Source organism: Salvelinus alpinus, chromosome 18, assembly GCF_045679555.1.
Source record: "Salvelinus alpinus chromosome 18, SLU_Salpinus.1, whole genome shotgun sequence".
NCBI classification, from domain to species: domain Eukaryota; kingdom Metazoa; phylum Chordata; class Actinopteri; order Salmoniformes; family Salmonidae; genus Salvelinus; species Salvelinus alpinus.
The window spans coordinates 8,125,259-8,149,868 of NC_092103.1; the positions used below are offsets into that span (position 1 = coordinate 8,125,259).

At 44.0% G+C, this 24,610-nt stretch overlaps 1 protein-coding gene across 4 annotated transcripts in view; it reads left to right on the forward strand.

Annotated features, from left to right (window-relative positions):
- LOC139543645 (ADP-ribosylation factor-like protein 15) overlaps positions 1 to 20,642 on the forward strand; it is a 70,535-nt gene extending 49,893 nt beyond the window's left edge. For all 4 annotated transcript variants that reach the window (XM_071349935.1, XM_071349936.1, XM_071349933.1 and 1 more), the window contains one exon: positions 18,126 to 20,642. In XM_071349935.1, the coding sequence (XP_071206036.1) occupies positions 18,126 to 18,278 (153 nt within the window). In that variant the 3' untranslated portion in view covers positions 18,279 to 20,642. The remainder of the gene's footprint in view (positions 1 to 18,125) is intronic.
- The last annotated feature ends 3,968 nt before the right edge of the window (positions 20,643 to 24,610 follow it).

Consider the following 24,610-nt stretch of genomic DNA (forward strand, 5'->3'; position numbering starts at 1 on the left):
GTGTTGGATTTGCCCCAAACAAAATGCTTTGTATTTAGGACAAAAAGTTAATTTCTTTGCCACATTTTTTGCAGTTTTACTTTAGTGCCTTATTGCAAACAGGATGCATGTTTTTGGAAAATTGCATTATGTATAGGCTTACATCTTTTCACTCTGTCATTTAGGTTAGTATTGTGAAGTAACTACAATGTTGTTGATCCATCCACAGTTTTCTCCTATCACGGCCATTAAACTCTTTAACTGTTTTAAAGATTCCGGTAACTTTGCAACCTTATTCATGACCTGCAGTCTGCCTGTCTCGATGCACTAACCAGAGGTGCAGATGTTTGCTGTCATCTTTAACACTGTATTATCTCTCAATGCTTTTTGTCATAATGTAGTTTTTCACATTGTCATTTTTCTGAGGCTCGGGGATTTCCCCCCCCCATTTTGTGGTGGAAGTAGATCAGGTTTGAATGGAATGTTTTCTAGGTGCGTAGTTTGTAGTGAGCATAGAAATTGTGTGCGTGTGTCTGCTTGCACTCGTGTGCGTGCTTGTGTATTTGCTTGCTCGAATGTGTGTGTTCGGCACTGCAGGTCATGGTGAAATGGGTCTGTATCAGGCTGGGGTTATAGAAGGCTCCAGGGGGGAAGTGAAAACCCAGAGCTCTAATGACCTGGCTGAGCAGTAGTCCTAGGTGGGTAGTAAATATCAGCCCCTTACAGAGTATCACCTCACCTCCCAATACGTGCGTGCGCGTCTCTCTCTTCATACACTGTGCACTTTCTTGGGCAGTGTTGCACTCACATTTGTCTCATATCAGATCAGCTGCAGGAGGCTTGCATATGATACCAGCGGCTGATGATGTGCAATGAAACTAACATGAAGAACTTCAATCAGCAACCGTAATCCAGTCTCCATCTGATTTATAACCCTGCATGTGCACACTGCTAGAGAGGGGAGATTAGCACACCATGCACAATGTATAATCTTATCTAACTTTTTAAAGATAGTTGAACCAGTCAGTCTGAATCGTTACAAAAGTCTACTTCTCAATGAGGCAAATCAAACTTTATTGTGCTTTCTCTATAGAAGTGCACAGTATGTATCCTGCAGTTTAGCTAGTCTCAGCTCAGTACAGTCAGCCAAATGTATGGTGCAAAAATGTGCAACACACTCGCATGAAATACAATTCCCCTATTCGACCGTTCCTGTGAGGTGATCCTTTTCTTCCGAAATACTGCTCTCAAATATTTCACCTTTGCAATTCACACACCTCTGGGATGCGGGCAGTATCGGATGGAGTATCCATCCGATACATTAGAAGCGATAGGGATGTGTGTGCGCGTGTGTGTGTTTGAATGGGTGGGTGTGTGCGTGCATGTACTTGTGCGTGTTTGTGTGTGTACATGATGAGCGAGGATGTGGGGCCCAGTGGCCTGTTCCATGTGATACTTAAGGGGGATAATGATGATGGATTATCTGGCTGGCTCGGAACACGTTGACTTGGAACGGCCATTTGATAATGTGTTTTTGTCCAACAGTACTCCCTGCTGTGTTTTGGGCAGTAATATTGTATTGTTTAGCGCTGCTGTGGTTGCCTGACAGGCAAGGCAAGCGCTTCATTGAATTATGGTCCTCTTGGTTGACTTTTGTAACTTGATTTGTTGTAGCGAAACATTTGTTCAGCATTAGAGGTCAAATGAGCTCGAGTCAGCTTTCTTTCACTACCTGTCTTTGTTCTTGGAACATCAAAGCCCATAACAGTTTGATGACCAATAGTTATGTATGGGGAATGTAGTCTGTAGGTTTTGATGTATGCTGTAGGTTAAGCTATAGAGAGGGGTTCACTCGGTCCAGGGCCTCATTCTGCCTCCCTTTAGCAGGTAGGATAACCTGTGTCCAGGGGTAGCCTATTTCTCAATAGTCTAAAGTCTCTTTCTAGTCTAGCCTCATCCCTGACCAGGTGAAAGCAAGTCTTATGATGAGCCTTCACCTGTGTGATCTTGCTTTAAAAGGCTGCGTCATGAGACACATCAATAGCATTATACCAGACACCCTGGATCCACTCCAGTTTCGCATACCGCCCCAACAGATTCACAGATGAAGCAATCTCAATTGCACTTCACACTTCCCTCTCCCAACTGGACAATAAATGAAATAACTATGTGAGAATGCTGTTCATAGACTACAGCTCAGCGTTCAACACCATAGTCCCCTCCCAAGCTCATCACAAGCAAGGGACCCTGGGACTGAACACCTCCCTCTGCAACTGGATCCTGGACTTCCTGATGTGCCGGCCCCAGGTGGTCAGGGTAGGCAACAACACCTCTGCCACGTTGACCTTCAACATGGGGGGCACCTCAAGGATGTGTGCTTAGTCCCCTCCTGTACTCCTTGTTCACTCACGACTTCATGGCCACGCACGACTCCAACACCATCATCAAGTTTGCTGACAACACAACGGTGGTAGACCTGATCACCGAGCGCGATGAGACAACCAATAGGGAGGAAGTCAGAGACCTGGAAGTGTGGTGCCAGAACAACAACCTCTCCCTCAACATCAGCAAGACAAAGGAGCTGATCGTGGACTACAGGAAACAGAGGGCCAAGAACGCCCCCGTCCACATCAACGGGGCAGTAGTGAAGCGGGTTGAGAGCTTCAAGTTCCTTGGTGTCCACAAAAACTTAACATGATCACACACCCACACAGTCGTGAAGAGGACACGACAGTGCCTCTTGCCCCTCAAGAAGCTGAAAAAAATTATTGGCTGGCTGTATCACCGCTTGGTATGGCAAATGCACCGCCCCCAACCGCAAAGCGCTAGGGAGGGTGGTGTGGACATCCCAGTACATCACGGGGGCCGAGCTCCCTGCCATCAAGGACCACTATATCAGGCGGTATCAGATGAAGGCCCGAAAAATTGCCAAAGACTTCAGCCACCCAAGCCATAGACTGTTCACTCGGCTACCGCACGGCAAACAGTACTGGAGCATTGACACTCAGACCAACAGGCTCCTGGGCAGCTTCTACCCCCAAACCATAAGACTGCTAAAGAGCCATAAAACTGCTAAATAGTCCCGGTAACCATTTAATGAACTATCTGCATTGGCCTTATCTTGCACTGACTCACATACTAGACTATACTAGACTATATAGACTGAGTGTACAAAACATGGTGTGGGTGTGCTTTGCTGATGACACTTTTGGTGATTTATTTAGAATTCAAGGCACACTTAACCAGCATGGCTACCACAGCATTCTGCAGCGATATGCCAGCGATACGGAAAAGCAGCCAACAAGTGCTCAGCATATGTGGGAACACACCTACCCTTGAATGAGTAGGTTTGTCCAAAACCTTTGACTAGTACTATAAAATATATATATATATACACACGCACTACCGTTCAAAAGTTTGGGGTCACTTAGAAATGTCCTTGTTTTTTAAAGAAAAGCACATTTGTTTTTGTCCATTTTAAAATAACATCAAATTGATCAGAAATACAATGTAGACATTGTTAATGTTGTAAATGACTATTGTAGCTGGAAACAGCTGATATTTAATGGAATATCTACATTGGTGTACAGAGGCCCATTTATCAGCAACCATCACTGTTCCAATGGCACGTTGTGTTAGTTAATCCATGTTTATCATTTTAAAAGGCTAATTGATCATTAGAAAAACATTTTGCAATTATGTTAGCACAGCTGAAACTGTTGTTCTGATTAGTTGAGTATCTGGAGCATCAACATTTGTGGGTTTGATTACAGGCTCAACATGGCCAGAAACAAAGACCTTCCTTCTAAAACTCGTCAGTCTATTCTTGTTCTGAGAAATGAAGGCTCAATGCGAGAAATTGCCAAGAAACTCAAGATCTCGTACAACGCTTTGTACTACTCCCTTCACATAACAGCGCTAACCAGAATAGAAAAAGTGGGAGGCCCCGGTGCACAACTGACCGAGAGGACAAGTACATTAGTGTCTAGTTTGAGAAACAGACACCTCACAAGTCCTCAACTGTCAGCTTCATTAAATAGTACCCGCAAAACACCAGTCTCAACGTCATATCTATTTTCTACATTGTAGAATAATAGTGAAGACATCAAAATTATGAAATAACATATGGAATCATGTAGTAACCAAAAAAAGTGTTAAACAAATCAAAATATATTTTATGTTTTACATTCTTCAAAGTGGCCCCCCTTTGCCTTGACAGCTTTGCACACTCTTGGTATTCTCTCAACCAGCTTCACCTGGAATGCTTTTCCAACAGTCTTGAAGGAGTTCCCACATGCTGAGCACTTGTTGGCTGCTTTTCCTTCGCTCTGCGGTCCAACTCATTCCAAGCCATCTCAATTGGGTTGAGGTTGGGTGATTGTGGAGGCCAGGTCATCACTCTCTAGATTGGTCAAATAGCCCTTACACAGCCTGGAGGTGTGTTGGGTCATTGTCCTGTTGAAAACAAATGATAGCCCTAAGTGAAAACCAGATTGGATGGCGTATCGCTGCAGAATGCTGTGGTAGTCATGCTGGTTAAGTGTGCCTTGAATTCTAAATATATCACAGACAGTGTCACCATCAAAGCACCATCACACCACCTCCTCCATGCTTCACGGTGGAAACCACACATGCAGAGATCCTCCATTCACCTACTCTGCGTCTCACAAAGACACGGCGGTTGGAAGCAAAAGTCTCATTTGGACTCATCAGACCAAAGGACAGATGTCCACTGATCTAATGTCCATTGCTCATGTTTCTTGGCCCAAGCAAGTCACGTCTTCTTATTGGTGTCCTTTAGTAGTGGTTTCTTTGCAGCAATTCGACCATGAAGGCCATATACACGCAGTCTCCTCTGAACGTGTTGAAATGTCTGTTACTTGAACTCTTAGTAGCATTTATTTCAGGCTGGTAAATCTAATGAACGTATCCTCTGCAGCAGAAGTAACTCTTCCTTTCATGTGGCTGTAACAAAGACACTGTGAGTTGAAGCAGGTGAAACGTTTAGTAAAACAACAAACATGGAACGAGACAACATAACAGTATCGTCTACGCATAAACACATGAACAATACTGACTGGGGAAAGAATATAGGGGAGGTAATAAGTGAGGTAATGGAGTCCAGGTGTGCCTAATGATGATGTGCAGGCGTGCGTAATGATTGATGCCAGGTGTGCGTAATGATGGATCTCAGGATCGGTGGTTAGTATACCGGAGGAGCGGGAGTAGACGTGACAGTGGCGGTCCTCATGAGAGCCAGTATCATCATAGCGATTGATTGTTTTTGCGACTGCACTTGAAGAAACTTTCAAAGTTCGTTGACTGACCTTCATGTCTTAAAGTAATGATGGGCTGTCGTTTCTCTTTGCTTATTTGAGCTGTTCTTGCCATAATATGGACTCAGCCCTATTTGGTAAAAGACCATCTTCTGTATACCACCCCTATCTTGTCACAACACAACTTATTGGCTCAAACGCATTAAGAAGGAAAGAAATTCCACAAATTAAGGCACACCTGTTAATTGAAATGCATTCCAGGTGACTACCTCATGAAGCTGGTTCAGCGAATGCCAAGAGGGTGCAAAGCTGTCATCAAGGCAAAGGGTGGCTACTTTAAAGAATCTCAAATATAAATATTTTTGATTTGTTTAACTTCTTTGGGATAAGGGGCAGCATTTTCACTTTTGGATGAATAGCATGCCCAGAGTGAACTGCCTCCTACTCAGTCCCAGATGCAAATATATGCATATTATTATTAGTATTGGATAGAAAACACTCTGAAGTTTCTAAAACTGTTTGAATGATGTCTGTGAGTATAACAGAACTCATATGGCAGGCAAAAACCTGAGAAAATCCAAACAGGAAGTGGGAAATCTGAGGTTTGTAGTTTTTGAACTCAGCCCCCATCGAATTCACAGTGGGATATGGGTTATGTTGCACTTCCTAAGGCTTCCACTAGATGTCAACCGTCTTTAGAACGTTGTTTCAGGCTTCTCATGTGAAGGGGGGCCGGATGGGAGCTGTTTGACTAAGGGGTCTGACAGCAGCCTCGTTCTCAGTCACGCGCATTTCACATGAGGTAGCTCTCGTTCCATTGCTTTTCTACAGACAATGGAATTCTCCAGTTGGAACATTATTGAACATTTAAGATAAAAACATCCTAAAGATTGATTCTCTACTTAGTTTGACAAGTTTCTTAGACCTGTAATATAACTTTTTGAACTTTTCGTCCGACTGGACCTGAATGCGCTTTTGGATTTGTTTACCAAACGCCCTAACAAAAGAAGCTGTTTTGACATAAATGGACATAAATGATGGACATTATCGAACAAAACAAACATTTATTGTGGAACTGCGATTCCTGGGAGTGCATTCTGATGAAGATCATCAAAGGTAAGTGAATATTTATAATGCTATTATGACTAATGTTGACTGCGAAACATGGCGGATATTTCTTTTGGCTGGTTTGGGCTCTGAGCGCCGTTCTCAGATTATGGTTTTTCCGTAAAGTTTTTTTTAAATCTGACACAGCGGTTGCATTAAGGAGAAGTGTATCTAAAGTTCCATGCATAACACTTGAATTTTCATCAACATTTATAATGAGTATTTCTGTGAATTCATGTGGCTCTCTGCAAAATCATAGCATGTTTTTGAACTACTGAACATAACACACCAATGTAAAATGAGATTTTTGGATATAAATATGCACTTTATCAAACAAAACATATGTATTGTGTAACATGAAGTCCTATTTGTGTCATCTGATGAAGATCATCAAAGGTTAGTGATTTAATTTTATCTCTGTGCTTTTTGTGACTCCTCTCTTTGGCGGGAAAAATGACTGGGTTTTTCTGTGACTTGGTGGTGACCTAACATAATCGTTTGTGGAGCTTTCGCTATAAAGCATTTTTGAAATCAGACACTGTGGCTGGATTAACGAGAATTTTATCTTTAAAATGGTGCCTAATACTTGTTTGAGAAATCTGATTTATGAGATTTCTGTTGATTTGTATTTGGCGCCCTGCAATTTCGTTGGTGAGGGGTTCCGCTAGCGGAACCAGTCCTAGACAGGTTAATACTTTTTTGGTTACTACATGATTCCATAGGTGTTATTTCATCGTGTTGATAATTCCACAATGTAGAAAATAGTAAAAATAGAGAAAAACCCATGAATGCTTAGCTGACTGGTTGGTTGTGTGTGTGTATATATATCTCACACAAAACCTACACACATCTACATACACTCCATGTGCTAACGCATATGACACAACACATACACACACACTTTTATAGTCATTATATGCTGCTGCTACTCTGTTTGTTTTGCCTAGTCACTTTACCCTGCCTTCACGTACATATCTTCCTCAAATACCTTGTACCCCTGCACATTGGTCTGGTACAGGTACTCCCTGTCTATAGCCTCATTCTTGTGCATGTTAGAATTTTCTGACTCCGCATTGTTTGGAAAGGGCTCTTAAGAAAGCATTTCACGGTCAAGTCTACATCCGTTGCATGTGACAAATACAATTTCATTTGACCTGTCAAGTCTTTTCCAATCAGTGCAAATTACGGTAAAGAGACAAGGAGAGGAAGAAGCTGTAGACTATTGAGATGGAGCCCAGGTCTACGAGGACTGACGGGGAAGGCTTAAGCTAAGGGAAAGGAGACAAGGAGAGTAAGCCACTGTGGACTTCTGAGATGCGCCCTTAGCAGAACAGACGGGCAGACCCAAGCAAGACCCACCTGGCTGGAACGCTTGTTGTGGACACTAGGAAGCACTTATCTCTGCGTGGCTGCGACCTGCATGGTCTGGGTAACTGGGGCTCTACAGGTGAAATGGCCTTGTCCGTTATGTGGATATGAGGCGGACGCTGCAAGTGGAATGTGGTGATAGCCTCACCATGGGACTGAAGTCGCGCAAATCACCCAGCCACACACACACACACACACACACACACACACCCACACTGCAGCCTTTAGTCCCTTTCCATCCGAGCCAGACCTCCAGGCTTACGTTGGTCCCTGAGCCACAGACAGTCAAACACGCACTCTGCTCCCTTCAGTTCCCTCCATCCCCGACATGCTGCATAGCTGGGGGGTGTCATAAGCTCTTTATTACAGAGTTAGATCCCTCCGCAGGGGGCAGAGCGATTTGCCGACAGACGCACTCTTCAGTTGAGTCATGGAGGAGAGGGGCCGATCCAGACAGAAGCAATAGCAGGACCCAATTATGATGAAACGAAGCAATATGGAACCGTGTAAGAGCAGCACCTTTCAGGTTGCAGAGGAAGCGCTGTGTAGAGCTATTGTTCACCAAAAGGATCAATCGAGTTTTGTAGCAGTTGCTTGTTCACGCACATGAAGCGTTATACCTGTCCACTTGAAGAGTTGCGTGTTAATTCAGCATTCTGTTGTTATAGTAAGGCTGGTCATTTTAACACCGCGGCGTAGTGGACTGTGTTAGTTTGCAGTGTAAATGTTGTTTTCAGTGCCGCTTCCACGTGCAGCCTCTGCACACACAGTCAGGCATGTGCGCTGTAGCAGATGATGCAGGTGTAATTCAATGGCATACAGACAATTGAACGCAGCAAATCCGTGCTGTGTTTACAATGTGCAATACCACGAACATGTGTGTATGGAAAGGGCCGACACAAATGAGAAGGTCCTGTAAATCGTTCACAGTTCATTGTACAGTATATTCCAAGAAGGGTTCGTTTTGCAGAGGGACCGTCCCAATGGCCACACCTGCGTCTGTATTGCAGGTGAAGCAGGTAAGGTACCACAGCCGAAGAGACTTAGAAAGCCAACAGAGCCACTTGGAGAACTACTTTCTTGTGAACGTTTGGGTCGGGGACAACAAAAGCACGTTTCTTTTAGGAGGATCAACAAAGAAATCTATAATATTCTTAATAGGGAAAAGTTGTGTATTATTGAGTCTGTTTGAGAGTGTGGGTGACTGAGGGTAGCTGGTATCACAGTCAACTAAAATAGAGCACTTTGAAACTGCGTAAATTCACATGAAAAAGCTTTAAGGGAATGGCATACATTAGTAACTCAGTTGAATCCTTGCATGACTCAAAACTCAAGCCTTTTTAATGAAAAATAGTTTGTTGGAATTTTCATTTGATATTACGGCAGATAAGAAACAAATATGATACGCCACAAACTGTGTGCCAGTCTACACCACGGGTGGTAGGCGTAGTAGGTAGGTATTGGACTCAGAAGGAAAATAATTTGGGTCTGGAATCAACCTGCTCTTGTTCCCTCCTGAAACTCAAGTGGAATGTTCTGGATTCTATATTCCAGTGGGCCAACAACACTGTGGAGGGAGGCAGACATGGGTTCAAATACTATTTGAAATTGTTCAGATACTTTGTGTGTTTGCTTTAGCCTGCTTAGAGTTCCCGGTAGGCTGGTTTGGCACTTTTGGGACTTTTCTATTACAGCAGGCAATCTCAATCAAGCACAGCAAAAGTAGAACACATTATTTTGAATAGTACTTGAACTCCGGTCTGGGGGGGAGGGGGAGGGGCCACCCACCCACCCACCCAGAGTCTGTGGAGTATGTTGGAATCTGTGTTTGTGTCCTTGTTTGTCCCTGTGTTCAGCAACTCCGACAGACGGCACGCCCTCCGCTCTCCGCTCCGACCACAACGGGCCCGTTTGTTTTCTGCAGAGGGATGGGAATTCACTCAGGCGACGTTGGCATCGATGCCTAATATGGGTGCCAAGGCCAGTGTCTGATCAGCAGAAGGAACACCAAACCACACACACACCAAACCACAGCAACAACCCCCGTCCTCCCTCCCTCCCTCTGTCTGTCAGGAACCCCCCTCATCCTTCTCCTATGACACTTCCTAGTGTCGGGGAGAACCGCCATGGATGGTAATACCGCAGGAAGCACACACAGGGACAGTGACACCCCTTTCTCTGTCTGAAGCCCAAGACAACAAGGCAAGGCAACATGTCCCTTTATAAAGAACATTCTCACTCATAGCTTTAGGTAGAACGTATGCCGATATTTTGGGGTAAGTAAGACAATCACCTCAGCTGCCTCCTCAACGTACTGCTGTGTGTGTGCCTGTGTGTATACATTCCCCCCATGCACATCATGAGCACACATGCACAGTTGGTGAGTAAACCTCTTGTGCTCTTATCCTCATTATAAAACCAAGGCTTTTGCTCTTTGATTATTGATGTGCGGTGCCCTTAAGCCTCCACTCTCTCCATAACTAACCCCCGTGGCAGCTGAAACTCTACCCAGCCCAGGCTTGACTATCTGGGGTAATTTACTGCCCCCCCCCCCCACCCGTCTGGGGAGGCTGCCCTCCCTCTGTGCAGTAATGGGGGTCAATGCCTTTCCTTTAAAATAATCTGCTGGGGTCTCACCCCTCCTCCATCTCCCTTCCTCCTGTCCCTGATCTGGCTGGCTGGTAATTTAGAATAATAATAGAATTACCTCAGCTTGAGAGACTAGACAGAGCATCCCTACCCAGCATCTGCACCTAATAGAGTTATGGACTGACTGATAGAGACGGATGCCTAGGAAACCCACAACATATGGGGCCGCTAGTAGAGGAAGACCTCGTCCAGATAACGATCTCTCTAGCGACCTTCTGGTGTGTTCTCTGTCCCTAGGTCGCTCGTACCGCAAGTGTAGCGTAACCAAGATACTCGTATTCCCTTTGATACGGTAAAACTGTTGCAGGTGAGTGATTTTACTCGGAAAGATACAGCGTTAACCCGATCAGCGTAGGTGTAAAGGCACTGCTCAAAAGTGAATAGTAGCCATGCTTTAGATGTAAAAAGAGAGAGGGCAAAGACAGAGGAGAGGAGAAAGAAAAGAACGAGAGCTTTTCATTGCGTTCAGGCTCGATCATTTAGACAAATATCTTTGCGGGGGAGGCTGTAGATTTTCTTTTCTACTTATTGAAAGATGCGTTTGAGAGGCGGCAGACAATGGCCATGTTGTGTGCCTCACAGACAGACAGAGGCGGGACTGTGACAGTGGCATGTCCTGGGGTGTGTTACATTCTGTCTGCCCTGAGAGAGGGAGAGCGGCAGAAAGAGAGCGAGAGAGAGGGGGGAGAAGGAGAGAGGGGGCAAAAAGAGAGTTTTTAAGGGAGAGCGAGAGAAGGGAGAGGAGTCCAGACACCATTGTGTGGCGCTCCCATTCTTGGAGAAAGGTCGCTGTGCCAGTCGGTCACACAGAGAGGGGTTGTCATGACTGGCCAGGTCCATGTACGCACGCACGCACACACTGTCTGGTGGCATTGGCCAGGTCTGCTGAACCCACTGGCTCCTTTTGTTGCTGTCCCCAACGCCACCTGTGTTACGTCTACCTTGTAGCAGCTAGTACTGTCTAGACTGCTGCTGTCACACAGGCTGGACGTGTGTGTGTGTGTGTGTGTGTGTGTGTGTGTGTGTGTGTGTGTGTGTGTGTGTGTGTGTGTGTGTGTGTGTGTGTGTGTGTGTGTGTGTGTGTGTGTGTGTGTGTGTGTGTGTGTGTGTGTGTGTGTGTGTGTGTGTGTGTGTGTGTGTGTGTGTGTGTGTGTGTGTGTGTGTGTGTGTGTGTGTGTGTGCCTCTGACATGCATTTACAGACATATACACACACATTACGTATTGGCCTTCACTGTCATTACAGGATGCCAGTCATACATATGTGTGGATACATGGCTGATGTATACGTCTCCCGAGAATTATACAGGCATTCAAACCAACATCGTGCATAATATTTCCTCCCACCAGGTTTAATGTACCTACATATTGCGTACAGCCACTCAAACCAACAGCATTGGGCTAAATGTAAACTTCACCTATTGCAGACCGACCGTTCCACATTCTTTACCCACGATGCTCGAGTAACAGGAACAACACGGGCCCTCTGTCCCCTCTGTTCCCCTCGACCCTGTCTTCACCGGCCAGACAGCCCCAGACCCAGACAGCCTGCTGACATCTATCTCACTACGCAGTTTGTGTGTGTGTGCGCGTGTGTGTGTCTGGCCAGAGCATGCAGACTAATCACATTGACTGCTAGCTAGACTTCTTCTCATGGCAGTAGAGTAGACAACTTTCACCAATAGGTATTTTTATCCAATTAGATTTCCAGGTCTGTATGTCTGAGTGGGACGTCTGGTTTTGTGAGTGTGTGTGTGTGTGTTACTGGGTGCACGGCGTTGTGTATGCATGTGTGTGTGTGTGCGTGAATCGATGGATGAATTGAACGTGTACATGTGTGCGTGCGTGGTGCTTATATCGATTTAGTAATTTATTAGGATCCCCATTAGCTACTGCTAAAGCTGCAGCTACTCTTCCTGGGGTCCACATTAAACATGTCATAATAGTTAACATTAATAGACAAGTACATCACAGGGATAGAACTACATGCGTTTATAATTGAGGTCTGCAATAGCTCCTGTGTTCCCAGGGGCCTCTCTGTCTAATGGCCAACCCTGGAGGGAGTGTGTTACTGTGGCTGTGGCATGTGTTAGAGTGGAGGAGCCTCCTCTGCTCCAAGATGTGTGTCTAACTGGACTAGGTTGTGTTCCAAATGGCTCCGGTCAAAAGCATTGCATTATATAGGGAATCGGATGCCGTTTGGTACACAACCCTAGACTGTGGCCCCCGACCGATGGAGGCTCCTGCTGCACCCCGATGCGGTTCAGTTGATCTGGCGCTGAAGCCTCTGAGGGCCCCAACCAGCCGGACCCAGTCTACTACACCGTGTGTGAGTTATGGACTACCTACCCCAGCCATCCACTCCACTCAGCAGCCAGAACTCACACACCAGCCTTGCATAATGGAGTGGCGTCACTAGTCGTGACGTGAGGAGAGATTCATCACACAGATGAATGATGGCACCAGATGGGGCCTTTTATCTCAGGTGGGCTTATGTTGGCCACTGTTGCTCACGGGCTATCACAGCCTCTCAACCCTACTCACACATAACATTTCACTTTAGACTCCGGCTGCATTCCGAATGGCGTACAGCACCATATAGGGGTGCCATTCGGGACGTACCCTCAATCTGCCATTTTGAAAGGGGAGACTGGGACCGAAGGAATGCGAGAGGAAAAGAGTTCAGTGCTCCTCAGAAGTTTGCTGTTAGATTTGACATGGCTCATAAGTCGTGTGTGAACGCAGCGTTTTATCGATGCATGTGTAGGTACTAGTACATAGTACTAGGGGTACTAGTACATAGTACTAGGGGTACTAGTACATAGTACCTACATGCGTAGGCTACCTAGGTTAATTCATCCAGGCCTTGTTCTCCGTGCTCTGTGAAAACTGTTGTGCGAAATGTCTGTGATATGTAATATGTACATACAGAACAAGTTCATGGAATACACACAGGCCTTGTTTGAATATTAGTGTGCGTGGCGTCTCTGCCGTTTAAAAAAAAATGTGAATCAGGTCTTGGCTCAGCGTTGGTTACTGAGCTACCTCGTGGAGAATGTTTTACCGCTGAGGAATCCCCAATGCTTGTCCCTCTACTGCTCCACCATGAAATATTATTCCCTCCACTGCTGTGGGGAAATAGCAGGGATGATCCCAAGGCTTGTTTGTGGAGGTTACAGGGCTTACAGGAGGTTTGGTTTGGAACGGTCCGGATTTTCCACTGATTTTATACAAAACTGGAGCCACCCCAAAGATCAGATCTTGGTCTGAAATATGAGACGTACGTCAGACCATCACAATTGAATCTCACTTTTCAGATGGAGCTGTGTTGTTGGTGGGCTGAAGTTCTTTTTCTGAGATGTTTTCAGTAATACGGATTTACATGATCTTCCTGGTTCTATTCCCCCTAATCAGTGAGATATTTAGTCAAATGGCTGTCATCAGCCTCCGCTTAATAAGAACGGTCCTGGAAAGGTCTCCCATGACTATGAAAGTTATGCAGAATATAAGCCATTAAAAAGACATCAGTCTTACCTTATGTGTGTGAGTGTGTGTAAATCCCCTTCAGGTTGATTGGTTGATCTCAGAGTATCTTGGCGTTAAAAGTATTGGGTCACCTGTCAATCAATGGGTTGTTTTCTTTGTGAAGCCTTGCGTGGATTTCTCAATTTATGGATGAATACATGGATGGACAGAGGGCAGTGAGGGAGGAAGGGAAGGAGGGAGACCTGTGAGGGCTGGAGTCTGGGGCCCTCTCCTTGCCACGGATACTGCTGATGACATGGCATGTTGCCAGCTCCCCAGCCCAGCTCCCCAGCCCAGCTCCCCAGTCCAGCTCCCCAGTCCAGCTCCCCAGCCCAGCTCCCCAGCCCAGCTCCCCAGTCCAGCTCCAGCCTCAGGACCAGATGTTTGCTGTCAGCCCGTTCAGGCGGCTCGTAGTCGTAGCCCCCCCTGTAAAATTGAGTTACTGTAAATCTACCAGGGGTGTTTCGCTGCCTCCTCCACATCCCCTCGAGGCCTGTTGGGGAAACAGGTCTCCTTTTTAGAGGGGAGGCCCCTGTTTCTACACAGGGGGTTATACAGGAGTCACTCAGCAGCACCCTATGGTACCAATAGGGTCTGTCAAAGTGTTTAAGAGGTCAAATCCTTGATTTCTCCTGTCCTTGATTCCTCACCTCTCTCTCACGGCGCATTGGAGGAAAGGCTTAAACCGAGCTATAGCCTCCACTCTAAGCATTATGGTTATACAGGAAGTCAGTGAGCACCCTGTTTCATACATATACCCATATACAATCTAACCTACTCTCTGAGCAGAACAGGAAGTGGCTGGTTCTACTAGCTACTTCAGGGTCATATTTAGTAGGGCACAAGGAAAAACAAAACAAGTATTTCTTATGGAACCGCTTTAGGTAATACCTTCCTGTTTCAAAACATTTTGTCTACTGGACATGACCCAGTTGTCTTCCAGATGCAGGTCTGGATTTGCGCAGTTGTGAACTGTCACCACGGGAGGAACAATCATGTTTTGGAAGAGTTTAGTTTTTCTTTCCTCAAATGAACTCTTACCACTTTGATCATTATGTTTAAAGCACATGGCCCTTCCTCAGGCTAACACCATCTTACTGTGGTTTCAGCTCCCATCCTCCCACCGTTTTTTACAAGACTCGATCTTGATCAGATTAGATCTCGTCAGCCCTGGAAAAATATCCTATTGATCCCAGCTTTGTGCAGGTTTTTCTGGGGCTGTATGACGTATAGGTCACACCACCACAGTCCGTAGAGTCAAATAGAAATATAATGAATAGAAAAGGAGTCCCCGTTCAAGTCAATTATGGCATAATGGGTGGACTGGTGGACATTGCGATTGTACCCATAGAAGCAAAGCAGGAAGTAAAATCAGGAAGTGTACACATCAGTCTGTGCTGTGATTTGTTGAATCAACTCAACTGACATTACAACAAGTACATTCCATTGCATGAGCCGCATCAGTTAGCAAAATGTTAATTCACATTCTACAGCACCATGGTAATCCAGCATCAGTTGCTGGAACATTCTACATGACCATGGAAAATATTGCATCACAATTCGAGGCAGCCATTGCGAGTTGTACCCATGAGTTTCCCAGTCAAATTGCCAGGGTTAGAGGTTCCAAGCCCGTTCTAATCACTCTATTTCTATGCCTTCAACCCTTTATCTGCTGTTCACACTGAATGACCTTCCCACATCTACTTCATCTTATTAGCCTCGCACCTAATACTTGCTGTGGGTTAGCTAGCTCCGCCTACAGCTAAGTCAGGCTAAGCGATGCTTGCCAGCTTGCCCATCATCATGACCCTGCTGAGACATCGAGCAGAGAGAAACTCATGTACCTGACAGGTAACTTTGTCCCCAGGCTAATTGTCTGGTGCACAAGACTAGCTGATAGGTAAATCCCAGTCTGTAAAGAGAGAACCTCCTGGTCTTACTGATTTGTCCCACCAACATCTCTCCTCCGGCTTGTTAGCAAAGTCTTGCGTTAGCTAGCTCAGCCTACATGTAGGCTAAGTTGGGCCAAGTGAGGCTACCAGCTTGCCCATCATGACCCCGTTGACATGTCCAGCAAAGAGAGACTTGTAATGGGAAGGTTTCTGCTGTGTCAGCCTTTTCCACCAGACAGTGGATTGTTGTACTGTATCAGGCGAGCCTCGAACACCTCTAACCCCTAACCTCTCTCAACCTCTCCTTCATAGACCTGTTGATTTCTCCATGTTGAAATTCATCAACATTCATCCCACTGTTACACACACACACACACACACACACACACACACACAAAAATAAAAACAATAGACAAAAGCTGCGGTGCCTTCTAAGCCTGTTCTCTCGCTCTCTCGGAGGAGGAGGAGGAGGATTGTGTAATTTCATAGCAGCGAGCGATGAAGTCCCAGACAGGGAAATCTTAATCACCATTCTTGGCATGCTATGGGAGCTTTGGCTCAAAGGATGTTTTGTTTGATTATTTATTTATTCTCTTTCTCTCTGCTCTGAAAGGAAAAGGGCAAGAGCAGCTCCAGCACTTTCTGGAGAGCTTTTTACAGCCTGTCAGTGCAGATTCTAGTCTCTCTTGTTCCTGTCGGTTTGGCCATCAGTGCAGTGTGGTGTCCTAGGGTATCCTATGATATCCTCCCTAGTCCTATTCTCTGAATGGGTTTGAACATGATATCTCCCCCCCCTCCTCAGTCTGCACAGAGAAGAGGAAGTTGTCCCTACTGACTGGCACTGACAGACACACAGCCAAACACTGGACTCTCCTCTTTAAACACAGATGGACAGAATCTGTTGGAAAAGTTAACCGTTAAGACTCTTGTTTACTCAAATTGTTTTATTTATTTGACCTAATTTCCTATTCCTTTTATCCAAGTGCCGAGTCATGTTCCTTAGGGCACAACGTAGCAAAAACGTTTTGCCATGGGGGGAAAAAACGAAAAGCCAGCATTTAAGCAGCTCCTCGTTTCGCTCCGTTTTCTAAGCGTTTTCTTGCCCTACTTACCACGACCCTGCTATAGTATCCACTATCCAGACCAGTTGTATTCCAAATGTGAAAAATGACTCCTCCGAGTACTGACCTGACACTCGGGTGGGGCTTTGCCAGGTATTTATTCTTGGCCTGTGTGGGGTCACGGTTCTCCAGACACTACTCTGCTCTCTCAGATCATTATTACCCGGAGAGGGCAACAAGTAGCGTTCCGTCACCACGCTGTCTGATGACCAGGAGACCAGCATGGCCTTACATCGCCTTGGTAGTAAACAGTCACTGAAACAGTCTGATGCCCTACTTATGGCTATAGAAATATAACGAGTAGAACGGAAAAGCCCCTCATTCTATTTATAAGGTTATGGCCTTGTTGGCCTTGCCCCCCCCCCTCTGGTAGTAAACCACCACAGAGACTGGCCACTATGGCCTTAGGCTTACTGGCTCATATATATAAGTGGTCCTGTGTGGTTCCCATATATTCCTGGGATCCCTGGTACCAGGTAGTAAACCTTCCCAGAAACTGTCTGCTGTCATGGCTTGACCACCTATCAATGTGAGTCAAGTGTTTGCAGAAGTTTTTAAAGTGTAGAGAGAATCGTAGCTGTGTTTTTGTCTTTTTTGACATTTTGACATAGCTGGACACTGTTCTTGTTTTCAAAACGGTGTGTATTTAAGCTCAACCGGGAGTTAGCAGAAACCACAAGGGTAACCTTTCTCCTATTTGATTCAGGATTGATTATTATTGTTTTGCTCTTATGCAGACTTTCAACATGGGACCTGCTTCCATGGTTGGACGGAGTTGTATTGCTTAATTTATTTAGACACTCTTTTTGTACAACTTTGGCCTAGTTTGTGGTCTCCACTTGGCTCTTGTTAGATGGAATGTATAAGCTTTTGGCAGATATTGGTGTAATTACATAGGAATTAAAACTATTTATTCAAAATCAGTTATCTTATACTATGCCGTACACCCGCGCATCAAGAATGAAATACCAAATGAGATAATGTTACAGATATTTATTCACCGTTATGTGTTTTTCAATGTGTCCAAACCGCTGAGCTCTCAATCTCTCTCTGTGTCTCTGTCTCTCTCTCTCCTCTCTGTTGGTTTCTCTCTCTCTTTCTCTGTCTCTCTGTCTCTCTCTCTCTCTCTCTCTGTCTTGTTGATATGTTACTTGAAATGATGGTGTTAAAACTCTGTCCTCTCTCCTTCTATGTCTGCTTCTCTGTTAGATAAAGAAGTATTTTGAACTGGAGCCCCTGGCCCGAGGGAAGAGCTGGATTCTAGAGGGCAGCTCAGTGGACAACATAGATGCCGTGAAGCAGAGCTTCACTCAGCTTATTGAGCTGCTGGAAGACAAGGACCAAGACACAGGCAGGATATGAGCCGGGATGTGCACATCTACTAGGAACTACAAATCCCACAGGAACTACAGACTCCACATGACCTGCACATCTACAGGGAACTCCAAATCCCAGAAGACCTGCCGAGTACATGAACTACAATCCCCATAGGTCCTGTACATCTACTGGGTACTACGAAACCATCAGGTCGTGCTGAGCTACAGAGACTACAAATCCCACAGATCTCACAGGACGTGCTGAGCCACAAGAACTACAAACCCCACACGGCCCTGTTAAACCATAGGAACTATAAACCCCACATCGGTCTATAGTCGGACCGAACAGGAGCTACATCATAGCTACAAAGCCAATGGGATGAGAAACCACAATGGATCCACCTGATCCCAGAGGAGTCATAGAGCATGGAGTCATTCCCCGCCACCGAGAATCCATGGACCTCCAGGGTTTTCATGGTAAGAGAATGGAAAAGTCTACTACGGTTTTCAAGCTGTAGAGACCTAGTGGACTCCACGAAAGAAGGACCCAGTTCATGTGGGAAATGCATCGCCTCCACTCAAAATAAATATCCCTATTTAAGACTTCCAGAACACCAGTTTGACACTATCTGTAATGTGTTATTATAATTCTTGTTATTCACTCACCGTTGTTCTTGTACATTGAATGACTGATAGTTGCACATTGCTACTAGACTGTCTGTGGTAAGTGAACACGTTTGCGTGACGTTTAGAGTAACTGGGATACGCTTTATCTCCTGTAGCACATTTCTTACAGAGAATGCATTTCAACGTGCTTGACAAATAAAAGAACTAAAGGGGAGAGTTAAGAACGTAAATATGTTTTCTGTACAAATATACACTGAGTGGACAAAACATTAGGAACACCTGCTCTTTCCATGACACAGACTGACCAGGTGAATCCAGGTGAAAGCTGTGATCCCTTTATGAATCCACTTCAATCAGTGTGGATGAAGGAGAAGAGACGGGTTAAATAATGATTTTTAAGCCTTGAGACAATTGAGACATGGATTGTGTATGTGTGCCAGTCAGAGGGTGAATGGGCAAGACACAATATTGAAGTGCCTTTTGACCTGGGTATGGTAGTAGGTGTGCTAAGAACTGCAATGCTGCAGGGTTTTTCCACACTCAACAGTTTCCCATCTATATCAAGAATGATCCACGACCCAAAGGACATCCAGACAACTTGATACAACTGTGGGAAGCATTGGAGTCAACATGTGCCAGCATCCCTGACGAATTGAGGCTGTTCTGAGGGCAAAAGGGATGCAACTCAGTATTAGGAAGGTGTTTGTAATATTTTGTACACTCAGTGTATCATGCTCAATAGTGATTTGTCCCACAACACTTTCTCTAACAAATGTTTCTACTTCACTGCCTTAATGTGTTTTAAAAGCCAAACCTTTTATAAGTGTCTTCACAAACAAGTGTTGGTTCAATTTCTTTTTCCCTCAACTCAACAACATCAATTTGCTGGACACAGATAGAGGTGAAACTTCATTTTAGTTTGAATTAAAAGCTTTCTCCCACTGTTTTCACCGAAATGCATACGGCGTAGAATTAACTTTAGATATTATGTCGAAGTATTTGAGTAATTTGATAGTCTTGTTACTGAGGGGCGGAACTCCTGCCCCTCTGTGTTTCTAAGAAAAGGTGTAGTGTGCGATTGGATGCCGTTTGCACGGCACAGCCAATGACATTTATATCAGGATGAAGATTTTCAATGAATAGTACAGAGTCTTCACAGTGGACGGTGTGTGTGTGTTTCGTGTACAGCGATGATGTTGCTACTGACAATTGAATGTCAGAAAAACACTCCTGTACCTGAGCGTGTCACCGCCCAATGTTGTCAATTAGTGCCTCGACGCTGTCAATCATCTGCGACTGCTGTTCCCTGCTGATGACGTCATCTGTTTGGTTGCTCCGCCCCCCTGAACCTTTGAGATGACCCACCTGGTTTCCGCGGTTACCAGACCAGCCGTGTGCCACAAGGTGTAGCTCAAGAGTGCTAGATCTAGGATACCTGGTGTATGTTTAGTCTTTTTAGAGCGAAGTATACCAATATTTAAACATGTTGTATTTATAGTAACGTATCGATCAAGTGTTTATACCCTGATAGCCAAACTCTTCAAGTTGCCTATTTTCTAATTCATTTATATCTATATCAAGATCAATTTGTACATTTGTTACAGATGGTTTTGTTATAATCTGCAAGGGCAGGCACATGTCTGTGTTTATACTGGAAGATGAAATTGACATTTAGCAGTTTTTCTTTACTGGCTTAGTCTATTCTGAAGGTCTACTGTGTATATACATAATTTATGCATAACTCCACTTGGCAACATGGACAATAAAGGCAAAAGAAAAAGGACATTTGTGTTCACTCCATCAATTATTTCATTGTCAGGTTGCTAGGATACCTTAAGTATCAAGAATCAGAGCCATATAAAGAGATATGGCCCTGTCAAGAACTATCTAATACTTATGCAACTTAAATATGAATTATTATTCTGGAGTCATTGATAGGATGTTTTTAATATTATTCTCTCGATTAGATTTTGTTTGACATTTGAAAAAGCATGATTTGTTTTATTATTCTGTTGCATTTATTTCTTCCCCTGGACTAGACTGAGCCTCTCGTGAGTAGAAACAAGGAAACCCTCTCCCTGCAGCCTGCTACACTGAGGCCACAAACCCTCTCCCTGCAGCCTGCTACACTGAGGCCACAAACCCTCTCCCGGCAGCCTGCTACACTTAGAGCCATAAGCAAGAGGAACTGCTCATATTATTTCTCTAATGGTGACTCATTCAGTACAGTTTACGGTCAGGGCTTACCCCAAGTGTGTGTGTGTGTGTGTGCTGTGTGTGTGTGTACATGCATGCGTGTGTGTGTTGTGTACAGTGATGAGTCATACAGTAGTACAGTATACAGTCAGGGCTTACCCCAAACAAACATATCTTAATTGTCCTGGCATTCAGATCAAAGAATGTAAAAAGATAGAGACAACATATCCAAATAAGGACTTCCTGACAAACTACCCTGTGACGTCAACATGGTTTTCACTAGGCACGAAACGGAAGAAAATATGACGAAATGGAAAGTTACTATCTGAACTCTATCCAATAAGAAACACTCATTTTAGTTTTCCGTCGCACAGCGGTTTGCAACATGTTGCTACTATGTGTCCTATGAATACGACCCATGTTTGTCAAGCTAAACAATGACATGGCACATGTAATAGGGACTTCCTGACTAAAAACGAACACCTGTGACGTCTTGTCTGGCACGAGATAAATAGTGGGTTCCGAAATTATTGACACCCTTAAAAAAGATGGGCAAAAATAACTGTATAAAATAAATAAATCAAATACTGAGCTATATTTGTATTTAATGATATAATTATGTTAGTTTATACAATTGTTTAGAGAAAGTGATTTTGTTAATTAAAATAAAAATTCTCAAAAAGGTAGGGGTATAAATTGACACCACTGTTTTCAACACCTTTCAATACCTCACCTTATGAGGAAAACAGAACTGAGCCTTTTTCTCAAATGTTTTATTAGATTGGAGAACACATTAGGAGAGATCTTAGACCATTCCTCCATACAGAATCTTTCCAGATCCTTGATATCCTTCATCTGCTCTTATGGACTACCCTCTTCAATTCAAACCACAGGTCTTCAAATCAAATCAAATGTATTAGTCACATGCGCAGAATACAACAGGTGTAGACCTAACAGTGAAATGCTTACTTACGAGCCCCTAACCAACAGTGCAGTTTTAAAAAATACGGATAAGAATAAGAGATAAAAGTAACAAGTAGTTAAAGAGCAGCAGTAAAATATAACAATATATACAGGGGGGTGCCGGTACAGAGTCAATGTGTGTACATACTACCGGTTAGTTGAGGTAGTATGTACATGTAGGTAGAGTTAAGGGAGGGGGGGGGGGGGGGAATGCAAATAGTCTGGGTAGCCATTTGATTAGATGTTCAGGAGTCTTATGGCTTGGGGGTAGAAGCTGTTTAGAAGCCTCTTGGACCTAGACTTGGCGCTCCAGTACCGCTTTTGCACGGGTTTCAAGTCCGGAGAGATGGCCATTGCAAAATATAGATTTTGTGGCCAATTGCTGTGTGCTTGGGGTTAATGTCTTTTTGGAAGATCCACTTCAGGCCAATTTTCAGCCTCCTGGCAGATGCAACCAGGTTTTCGACTAAAATGTCCTGGGTACTATCCAAAGTTCATGATGCTGTTGAGTGTTGACCTTAACAAGGCCCCCAGGACCAGTGGAAGCAAAATTTCCCCGTTACATGAAATATCCACCACCATATTTGACATTAGGTATGGGGTTCTTTTCTGCTTCCAAGGGTCTTTTTCTTTCGCTTCCAAGGATCCTGGGACCCTTGTTAAGGTCAACGGCATCATGAACTTTACCCAGTACAAGGACATTTTAGCCAAAAACCTGGTTGTCTCTGAAAGGAGGCTGAAACTTGGTCAAAAGTAGATCTTCCAGCAAGACAATAACCCCAAGCACACATTAAAACCCACAAAGAAATGGTTAATTGGCCACAAAATCAACATTTTTGCAATGGCCATCTCAGTCTCTGGACTTGAAACCCAATCAAAATCTGTGTTTTGAATTGAAGAGGGCAAGTCCATAAGCGCAGACGAAGGATATCTATAATCTGGAAGGGTTCTGTATGGAATGATCTCAGGTCCCTCCGAATGTGTTCTCGCTCATAAAACATTTTAGACAAAGGCTCATTGCAGTTGTCCTCGCAAGGTGAGGAATTGAAACAGGGGTGTCAATCATTTTTACTCCAACCTTTAAAAAAAGGTATGGTATCACTTGTTGAACAAAATCTCTTTCTCTGAGCAATTGATTTAGTATAAAATATCATAATTATATAATTAAATAACAACATAGTTCGGTATTTGAATTATATTTTTTATAGTTATTTTTGCTCATCTTTATCAAGGGTGTCAATAATTTCGGAGCCCACTATTTATCTCGTGCCAGACAAGACGTCACAGGTGTTCGTTTTTAGTCAGGAAGTCCCTATTACATGTGCCATGTCATTGTTTAGCTTGACAAACATGGGTCGTATTCATAGGACACATAGTAGCAGCATGTTGCAAACCGCTGTGCGACGGAAAACTAAAATGAGTGTTTCTTATTGGATAGAGTTCAGATAGTACCTTACCATTTCGTCATATGTTCTTCCGTTTCGTGCCTAGTGAAAACCATGTTGACGTCACAGGGTACTTTTCTGTCAGGAAGTCCTTATTTGGATATGTTGTCTCTATCTTTTTACATTCTTTGATCTGAATGCCAGGACAATTGAGAGATGTTTGTTTGGGGTAAGCCCTGACTGTATATAACACTATGTTCTATATTCAGTGATATGTTCTTGCATGTCTAAATGGTGACATTCATACATGTAGGAGTTCACACCGCTTGGTTGATGACCAGTCGATGGAGATTTATATGATATGTGTGTCAGACTAAGTAAATTGTTCATGGTTGAAATGACATACATACGTTGGCCTTGATGTTGCATGGATTGATGGATCTAATCAATATATTTTATAGTTATATAATACTGTACATAGATATATAATCAAATCAATGCTACTGAACAGAATATAAACCTTCCCAAAATATGCTGTCTAGAACCACAGTTTGAAGGACAGGATAGAGAAATTCTTTCCTCATATGTACTAAAAGTCATTCTCTTTGTTTCTAGTTTAACAGAGCTTGAAAACATTCTCTCACTGCTGAGAAATGCTAATTACTTGAAATGAAACAATGGTACTTTTACTTTCTTCAATCATTCTTATAACAACAAGCATTCTGTCTCGGGCGAGAAAGTATATTTAAAAAGTAGTTAAGTCCATTTCCAATTGCTCTGACTGTCTCTGTCCCTGTCTGTCCCAGACAAATATTAGTATGCAGACAGATGAACACTTTTGGGATTAATCTGAAAACTTAGACCATGTCTGAACAACTTCACAAAGCCGTCTGCAAGACAGAAACTTTAAATCCAGCGAGGGTCTGGCTAGACAGTGTTACACTAATCTTCTTTAAAAAGTCTAATCTTCCATTTCCATTACACCTGGACATTAGCACATCATTTCCCAGGAAAGTTTCTCAGCAAACAAGACTAAAGAATGACTCTCACCCAGAATCACTTACTTTTCTGACACATTTCGCAACCATGAGTAAAATATCAATCATAATGCTGTAATGTAACATTTCATACAATGTTCACAGAGTAGAAAACGTATTATACTTCTATAGACAATTAAATATTTCACGTATAGGTGATAAAATAACAT